Source organism: Papio anubis, chromosome 20 (genome assembly GCF_008728515.1).
Source record: "Papio anubis isolate 15944 chromosome 20, Panubis1.0, whole genome shotgun sequence".
Lineage (NCBI taxonomy): Eukaryota > Metazoa > Chordata > Mammalia > Primates > Cercopithecidae > Papio > Papio anubis.
Window position 1 is genome coordinate 17,283,230 of NC_044995.1, and position 8,948 is coordinate 17,292,177.

An 8,948-nucleotide genomic window follows, 5' to 3' on the forward strand; every position below is an offset into this window, starting at 1 on the left:
CAACCTCTGCTTCTCAGGTTCAAGTGATTCTCCTGCCTCAGCCTCCCAAGTAGCCGGGATTACAGGTGCTTGCCACCACGCCAAGCTAATTTTTGTATTTTTAGTAGATACGGGGTTTCACCATGTTGACCAGGCTGGTCTTGAACTCCTTGCCTGCCTGCCTTGGCCTCCCAAAGTGCTAGGATTATAGGTTTGAACCACCGCACCTGGCTGGGCTGTCTATTTATTGAACCGATGACCCACGCTTTGTCCCGTATACCTGTCCTGGAGCTGCTTTGGCCCAAGCTGCACATGGAAGTGAGACCTTGTTTCAAAAAAAGCAAAAGAAACCCCAAAAAGAACAAAACAGCCCCCCCACCCCACAATTGCCAGTGATTTGTAATTTCTCAAGATTCTCAGGTGGCCAGGTGGTTCTTCCACTGGTGTTTTCTATCCCACTCACGAGGCTTAAGGCGTCAGCAGACCTGGTTCTTTCTGGAAGCTGCAGGGGAGATCTCTTTCCTTGCCTTTTTCAGTTTCTGGAGGTGTCCGGCATCCATTGGCCCCTGTTGCCTTCCTGACATCTCTCCAGCCTCCTGCTTCTGCGATTACATCTCCTGCTAATGATGCTGACCCCCTGGCTCCTTCTTAGAAGGACTTTTGTGACGATATTGGGTCCAGGAGGTCAACCCAGGATAACATCCCCATCCAAAACTCTTAACTTACATCTGCAGAGGCCCTCGTGCCGTGGAACATAACATATTCCCAGGTCCAGGGATCAGGAACACTCTGGGGACAGGCTTCCGTCTAGCACAAATCCATTACAAATGCAGGCAACACACCACCACAGTGTTAGCAGAACTTGTGACTTTGTCACCAAAAGAAATCACAGACATTTCCTATCACGTTATCTTCCAGCAGGCACCTTGAAATATCATTCATGCTCATCTCTGCTTCCAAGTCACAGTGGTTATTAAAGCTGCCACGGGTGATTTTTTACTTAATGCATTAATGAAGAAGCACATGAATTGCTATGTCACAGTGTGAAAAAATATTTTGATCACTGTATTACAATCAGAGTTGGATTCCTTTGTCCTGCGCGTGTTCTTTCATTCTGAGAAGGGTCCGTAGGCTTTTCAAGGCTGCCGTCGGGTCCGGTGGGTGAAGATGGTGAGGGAGCCCTGCCCCGGGGACTGTGGAGCACAGAACTGCCAGGAACCAGGGCCCCTGGATGACTGGGTGGGGCCATCCTACCAGGGGGAGCGCTCACCTTGGGAGGAGGAGCTCTTGGAGAATGACACTCTTTGGTTTGTAATCCACGGTCACTGTATTTGGGGGACTCTTTGTTCCAGCAGTTCAGCCAACTGTACTCAGCAGGGATCCCTGATCCAAGTTGTCCTCCTCATTTGTGGGGGCCGATCCAGGGTTACTGAGACCTCATGTTTGCTTATACAATTCAGGGGCTTCTTGGAAAGAGAATGGGCTGGACCCAGTGGCTCAAGCCTGTAATCCCAGTTCCAGGAGGGGCTGGGGTGGGTGGAGGATGGTGCTGAAGAGAGAGAATCACTCGAGCCAAGGAGTTTGAGGCTGCAGTGAGATGTGATCACACAAGAGACAGAATCTTGCTATGTTGCTCAGGCTGGTCGGGAACTCCTGACCTCAAGCAATCCTCCCATCTCAGCTTCTGCAAGTAGCTGGGATTATGGACTTGCACCACCATGCCCAGCCAATTCTTTAATTTTTTGCACAGACAGAATCTTGCTATGTTGCCCAGGCTGGTCTGGGCTCAAGTAATCGTCCTACCTCAGCCACCCAAAGTGCTGCGATTACAGGCTTGAGCAACCGCATCCGGGCTCTAAATTAATTTTAAAGATGCTTAATTTCACCCAATACATCCAAAGTGCTATCATTTCAACATCTAATGAATATACAAATTATAATTAAGCTGTTTTACATTTTTTTCCCACAGTAAATCTTCAAATTCTGGGGTATGTATTACACTCACTGACAAAATGAGGTTGCACCACTTGCATTCCAGGTACTCGATGGTGACATGGGGCCTGGGGACCCCAGTGGCCAGCACAGCCTCAACGAACCTGCTGTTCTAGATGCTACTTTTAGGGTAATTTGTTATGGCAGCAACACAAAGGAAATACACACCAACACACACACAGTCCCACGTCATGGGTGTCTTTTCCTCATTGTTTATTTCAACAAGGGTTATAAAAAGTAGAAAAATAAACATTTGCCTGGAGGTGAGTTGGGTTTATACCCACAAATACATAAATAGCGATTGGGTGGCAATAAATTAAGACAAGCGGTTAATTTATAAATAAAATCTCAGATTGCATGACTGGTGGGAGAGTCAAACACACAGGTCCCCGCTGGCGACACATTTCAGGTCCCGCGTGAGGAGGCGGAAGAGGTTGAAGGTGACAGAGGCCTCGAGGCAGCCAGGAGACTCCTGTAGGGAGAAGGGGATGGGTCAGGGGCTGTCCAGGGTCTGGGCTCCTAGTGGCTCCCCAGACCTTAGTCCCTCTCTTCCCGGCTCACTCACCTTTTTTGGGGCCTCCTGGAGCCGGTGCAGCCAGTGGTGGAGGCGGCCCTGGGGCCTGGGCCCTGCCGTCGGCTGAGGCTGGATCTGTGGGCAGAGGAGAGCCGTGTGTGAGGTGGGGCCTGGGCCACCACAGGGGAAGGATGCTGCTCAGAGCCCAGAGACCTGGGTGCCTGGGCCCCGAGGACTCACACAGGCCCGGAGCTGGGAGAGGATGTGGTGCAGGGTGTGAAGGGGCTGGTCCAAGACATCCACCAGGGCCGAGTCAAGGTCAGCGTGTACTCCACCTTCAGTGTCAGGCCACTACCCAAAGTTAATGGGCCCGGTCACCTGAGGAGAGGTGAGAAAGAACAGGTGAGGGGGGTAGGTAGTGGAGGGGGAAATAGGTTGGGGGGAGGAGAGGAATGGGTGGAAGGTGATAGGTAATAGGGGAGAAGGAAGCAGTGGTTGTGGTGGAGGGGGAGAGGAGCGGAGACCAGGAGAAGGAGTGGACAGAGTCACAGTGAGCGGGGTCAGGAGGGCAGGCAAAATTCCCTCTCACCCCAGCTGCCTCTGCTTGAGTCATCCCAGGTCCTGGGAAGAGGCGGAGCGGCACTCCTAAGGTCCCTTCAGCAGAAGCTTTACTCCCTTCCTAGACAGCAAAGGCACAGGTTAGCCCCAGCAGGAGGGTTGGAGGCTAGACCACTCTGATGGGATTGGAGGATGGCTGACAACAGGATAGGGGAGGTTAACTGCTGGGACGATGGTAGAGGACCCTCTTCTACAGGAAAACATGAGTCAGTCCCTGTAGTAGGAGCATGAGATAGCCCACTGCAGGGAGGGTGGAGGCTAGCCCAGTGAAGGAAGCTGGGACTAGGAAAGCATGGTGACCCTTGGAGTGGGGGTGGAGGCTAGCCCATGGCAGGAGGGCAGGGGGAGACTCACTAAGGCATCTTTGGCCCTTTTAAAGGCCTGCAGCTCCTGTGGAGACAGGGACTTGAACTGGGCTATGTGGCAGCCCCTTGCATCTGGGAGAGCCCTGCGGAGCCTGGCGACAGGAACTGCTCCAGTCACGGTCAGCACTGCGGCCATCAGCACCAGCACTGGCATGCAGCCCCCGGTCATGTCTGTGTCACAGAGAGAAAGGGAGCTGAGGGGATGGAGAGGCTGCCCCCTGAGGGCAGGGGCTGCAGGAGCTGAGCACGGACAGAGATGTGGGACTCACCTAGTTTCATTCCTGATCTCTGGTCTTTGTCAGCAGAAGAAACACTCTGAGGCTGTCACCCGGGGTCCGTTTGGGTCTTGTTTGGAGTCTCTGTTCTTTTCCGTCCCCTCTTCTGGATCTCAGACTGTGTCCTGGCCTCGACTCTTTCTGTCAGTTTTGAGCTCTGTCTGAGATGTAACTCCTGCCTGAGCTCCATGGGGCGGCTTTTATCCCTGACAGAAGGGGCAGTCCCAGCTGATGTGGGAAAAGTGAAAACACCACCTCAGGTAAGACACCGGCCACCAGGGGAGCCCCAGGCTGGGAAAGCCCAGAGCAGGGCAGGGCCAGTGAGCCAGGTGAGCAGCTGGAGGGAAAGAGAAACTGATGGAGACTCAGGGATTACCTATAGGAAGGTGTGTTCCCAAGAGGATTCCACCTGCTCTGCTTTTGTTGTTGTTGTTGTAGTTTAAGATAGGGTCTCACTCTGTCACTGGAGTGCAATGGCGTGATCATAGCTCACTGCAGCCTCAAACTCCTGGGCTCAAGCAATCCTCCTCATTCAGCCTATTAAAGTGCTGAGATTACAGGCCTGAGCCACCGCTCCTGGTCAATATATATACATACATATTTTTTGAGACAGGGTCATGTTCGGTCACCCAGGCTGGAGTCCACTGGTGCAATCTAGGCTCACTCCAACCTCCACCTCGTTGGTTCAAGCAATTCTCTTGCCTCAGTCTCCCAAGTAGCCGGGATTACAGGCACGTGCCACCATTCTGAGCTAATTTTATATTTTTAGTAGAGATGGCAGCTCACCAACTGGCCAGGCTAGTCTCGAACTCCTGACATCAAGTGATCTGTCTCGGCCTCCCAAATTGCTGGGGCTGCAGGCATGAGCCACTGTGCCCAGTGGCCTTTCTTTCTTTTTTGAGACGGAGTCTTGCTCTGTCGCCCAGGCTGGAGTACAATGGCACCATCTCGGCTCACTGCAACCTCTACCTCCTGGGTTCAAGAGATTCTCCTGCCTCAGCCTCCTGAGTAGCTGGCATTACAAGCGTGTGCCACCTTGCCTAGCTAATTTCTGCATTTTTAGTAGAGACAAGGTTTCACCATGCTGGCCAGGCTGGTCTCGAACTCCTGACCTCATGATCCACCTTCTTTGGCCTCCCAAAGTGCTGGAATTACAGGCATGAGCCACCGAGCCCGGCCAAGGCCAATATTTCTTAATTGCCCAGGCAAGGAAGGACTCAGGAATATGAGGCGCTGCTCAAGAATTGAGGTGTGATGAAGGACTTGAAGGACACCACATGGGTGCTGTTTTACTTAGGGACGTTCAGGCAGTGGTCAAGAGCATGGGTCTTGGAGCTGAAGGGTCGGGGGTTCAAACCTGGTTCTGACCCTCACTAGCCGTGTGACCTTGGCAAGGAGGGGTGCATTCAGCAACACAGAGTGCTAATGCACAGATTTGGAGAAAAAACAACCAACTGCTTGTATATTTATACGAGTGATTATTTAATGGAATCCACTCATTAAGGCCATACCAGGACTTCAGCTGGAGAGTTTAAAACGTGATCTCAATGTACACTACTCCTCCACAAGGCAAGTATACTAACCCATCCTACAGGTGAGGAAATACAGGCTTAGAAAAGTAATTTGCCCTGAATTACACTGTAATTAACTGGCAGGGTCAGAACTGAAACTCAGGCCACCTGAGTCCCTGGCTGAGCCTCTTTTTTTTTGCAGTAAGGCGCACCTCACAATCATCACACGGAAAACAACCAATGCAATCAAAACGCTCTTTAATAATTGGCAATAAATTTAAACCAGGAGACAAGAAAAGCAAATACACAGGAATTTCACAAATACAAACAACACACGTTAGGGAATCCAAAGAACCACAGTCAGTTAAGGACTCTTGGGCCTTTCACTACCAAATCCCTCATGGATTGGTGTCCCTTAGATGCCTGATTCAACAGTCACGGATTCACAGCATCTCAAAGCTGGCTGTGGGGCTACAAATCCGGGGTTAGGACCTGGTGTTGGGGGTGTCCTGGTAACCACACAAGGAGGAACTGGTCCCTGTTGCTTGGGGGTCAGCTTAATGCTTCCAGAGCCTGCCCTTTCAGTCCCAGCAATCCTTGGAGGGCCGTACAATATACCCCGAGGAAATATCGCTGCTTCCTGGAGAACTGCACTTTCTTGACCCTGTAGAAGGACCCACTCATCTTGTATCTGAGACAGTGGACCCAAGTCAGGCCTAAAGCCGCAAAGAAGTTCTCGTGCCTCAGCACCCATTGGCTGAGAGCCTTGTCTGGCCACTCCAATGGGCGACAGGAGCCGCTTTCGGCAGCCAATGGCGTGGAGGTTTAGGTGTTGCCGGAGGGGGCGGGGTCAGAGGCAAGTCCCCCAGCTCCCAGCCTGCCTAAGCTCCCACGTGAGCAAGCGCAGGAGGTTGAAGACCACGCTGACTTCGCGACACCGAGGTGAGTCCTGGAGCCCAGGAGGGAGCGCAGCGGGGCTAAGCCTGGCTCTTCCCTCCCAAGAAGACCCATCCAGTCCCGCTGCTCCCAGCCTCAGTGTCAACCTCGCCCGATCCTCCCTGCAGGCTAACCCTGTATTGCCTGCTGCACTCACAGCTCTCCGCGGTTTATGACGCCTCCTCGGGGCCCCGGGGACCTTCCTGGACGAGCCTGGCCGTGCCAGCTCGAGCTGGAGGTGGGACACGAGGCAAATGGAGAAGGCGAAGAACGGAGCCCCTCCTCTGCATCTGCCCGTGGCCCTCCCAGCCGCAGACCCGAGCCCGGATTTGTGGACACCCAGAGGACCCGAATCGGGTCTGGATCGGTTTTTCCGCTAAGCGGGACAGATTCGCACAGCGCTGGGACTCGCCGTGGGCCTGAGGATGCAGAGAAGCTGGCGAGGGGGGGGGGGCGGCGGGGCGCTGCCTGGGTGTCCGCGATGCTCCTGGCCACATGGCGGAGCCGAGCGGGCGTTAGAGGGGTCGCTCCCGGGCCGTGCCTCCCCCGCCCGCTTCCGGGCCTCACCGACGGCCGCGGAGGATCCCTCCAGGGGCGGAAGGAACAGGTGCGCGGCCCCCAGCTCAGCGCCTCTTCCTCCTGCGGAACAAGCGGCGCTGATCGCGTATGGCTGGGCCCCCTTGCCAGGGCTCCTGGTTAGGAGGAGCACAGTCTCCTGCACAGTCTGGGATTCCTGGACGTGGTTGGGGACTGGCCGCGTAAGGTCATGTCTGACGTATACTGAACCGGGGAGCTCCCCGAGTGCGTGAACGGAGGCCGAATTGCACCCCGCGCTCCCCTGGCAAAGCCCTGCGCCCCCGACCTGGAGCTGAGTCTGCCCACCAGGGCGCCCTTCTGTGACTGACCCTGAGCCTGCGTTCGCGCTGACGACTGGGACTGCGGGGGGTCTCATGGTGGGAATTGTGGGCGCTGACATGCGAGAGGCGCCTGCTGGGCGCTAGGACGCAGGACCCCTCCGGACAGGGACGGGTTTGTGGGAACCCGGCGGGGCCAGTGTACCGGGGGCGCAGAGGCTGGGCGGTCACTCACGTAGCAGACCCTTAGCCCCTTGACCGCCGCCAGGGTCCAGGGCTCCAGCGAGCGGTAGCGCGAGAGCAGGCAGCGGTGGGGGTGGGGGGGTCGCCGTGCCCACCGTGCACAGGACCCACAGTCCCGCGGCCACTGCAGCCCAGACACTCTCTGCTCTCTGCTCCAGGCCGCATCTCTGCTCCTGAGGGATGTCAGGGAAGCCAAAGAGAGGGTCCCGCGTGTCCAGTGTCCCGCCTTGGGTTAAGCTCACAGGGAAGGCGCAGCACACACAGGGGGAGCGAGAGAATGGGAGCCGGCCGCCTCCTCGGCTTGGCCTCTGCCCTCACGCCTCCCTGCAGTGCACCCTCTGTGTCTCGTGCTGCAGCAGGTGCTGCCGTCCACTGTCCCCTGGGAGGCGTCCAGAGCAGTCTCCACCTGGGCAACAGTGCCTCGATGGTCCATGGTGGCTTTTTTTTTTTTTTTTTTTTTGAGACGGAGTCTCGCTCTGTCGCCCAGACTGCAGTGCAGTGACCGAATCTCGGCTCACTGCAAGCTCCGCCTCCCGGGTTTATGCCATTCTCCTGCCTCAGCCTCCCGAGTAGCTGGGACTACAGGCGCCCGCCACCTCGCCCGGCTATTTTTTTGTATTTTTTAGTAGAGATGGGGTTTCACCGTGTTAGCCAGGATGGTCTTGATCTCCTGACCTCGTGATCCGCCCATCTCATGGTGGCTTTTATGTGCAGGGCTGAGAAAGGGTTTGCAGCCGGTTCCTGTCCTGGACAAGATTTCGGGACCTCATTGCTGGCCCCAGGCCTCTGGGATCTCAGTCGGGGTGTGAGGACTTTAACCCGCGTTGGGCCTATGCCAGGGATGGCTGGCCTCCAACTCTCTATCCTGAGCCAACTGCTTGTGTCTGTTTTCTGGACATCTGTTTGTCTTTCTTTGCCTCTGTCTTATCTCTCTTCTGTACTCTGGGAATGAACCGAGACACTTCTTCCTTCTCTTTGAAGCTACAGGCTTGGCAGAGCTACCAAATCATTTAAATGGCTGCCCTCAGGTGTTCACACCTGGCTTTCCACTGCTGTCTGCTTCCTCTTTCTCTGCTTTCTCATTACATTTCTGTTTGTCTGTCCCTGTCTTTGTAACTTTCTTTTCCTTGTCAATGAATGAGAAGAGTCACACTCTGTAAAAAAACACTTGAAGAGATTTATTCTGAGCCAAATATGAGTGACCAATGGCCTGTGACACAGCCCCCAGGAGATTCTGAGAACCATGTGCCCAAAGTTGTCAGGCCACAACTTTTTTTTTTTTTTCTTTTTTTTCTTGACAGGGAGTCTGGCTCTATCGCGGAGGCTGGAGCGCATTGGCACGAACTTGGCTCACCGCAACCACAACCTCCCAGGTTCAAGTGATTCTCCTGCCTCAGCCTCCTGCGTAGTTGGAACTACAGGCACGTGCCACCATGCTAACTTTTGCCTTTTTAGTACAGACGGGGTTTCACCATGTTGGCCAGGCAGGTGTCAAGCTCCTGACCTCAGGTGATCTGCCCACCTCGGCCTCACAAAGTGCTGGGATTGCAGGCGTGAGCCACCGCGCCTGGCCCACAACTTGGTTTTATACACTTTAGGGAGACATAAGGCATCAATCAATACACGTAAGATGTACATTAGTTCCATCCAGAAAGGCAGGA

General features: G+C 54.6%; 1 protein-coding gene across 1 annotated transcript; it reads right to left on the minus strand.

The window, feature by feature from the left end:
* Nucleotides 1–2,164: 2,164 nt before the first annotated feature.
* Nucleotides 2,165–4,246, minus strand: LOC101003144 (interferon lambda-2). The gene is made up of 4 exons (XM_031659037.1): nt 3,395–4,246; nt 2,726–2,836; nt 2,537–2,620; nt 2,165–2,443 (listed from the first exon to the last, which is right to left on the minus strand). The coding sequence occupies exons 1-4, from the start codon at nt 3,635–3,637 to the stop codon at nt 2,345–2,347; spliced, it is 537 nt and encodes a 178-aa protein (XP_031514897.1). The 5' UTR covers nt 3,638–4,246; the 3' UTR covers nt 2,165–2,344.
* Nucleotides 4,247–8,948: the final 4,702 nt, after the last annotated feature.

What these genes read in the sequence shown, in the direction of transcription:
- LOC101003144 (XM_031659037.1), bottom strand. Translation starts at nt 3,637, where the DNA reads ATGACCGGGGGCTGCATGCCAGTGCTGGTGCTGATGGCCGCAGTGCTG. An exon ending in CCACTCCAAGGGTCACCATG is followed by an intron (nt 2,837 to 3,394) that starts CTTTCCTAGTCC and finishes AACTTTGGGTAG; the next exon opens with TGGCCTGACACTGAAGGTGG. An exon ending in TCCAGGAGGCCCCAAAAAAG is followed by an intron (nt 2,444 to 2,536) that starts GTGAGTGAGCCG and finishes TTCTCCCTACAG; the next exon opens with GAGTCTCCTGGCTGCCTCGA.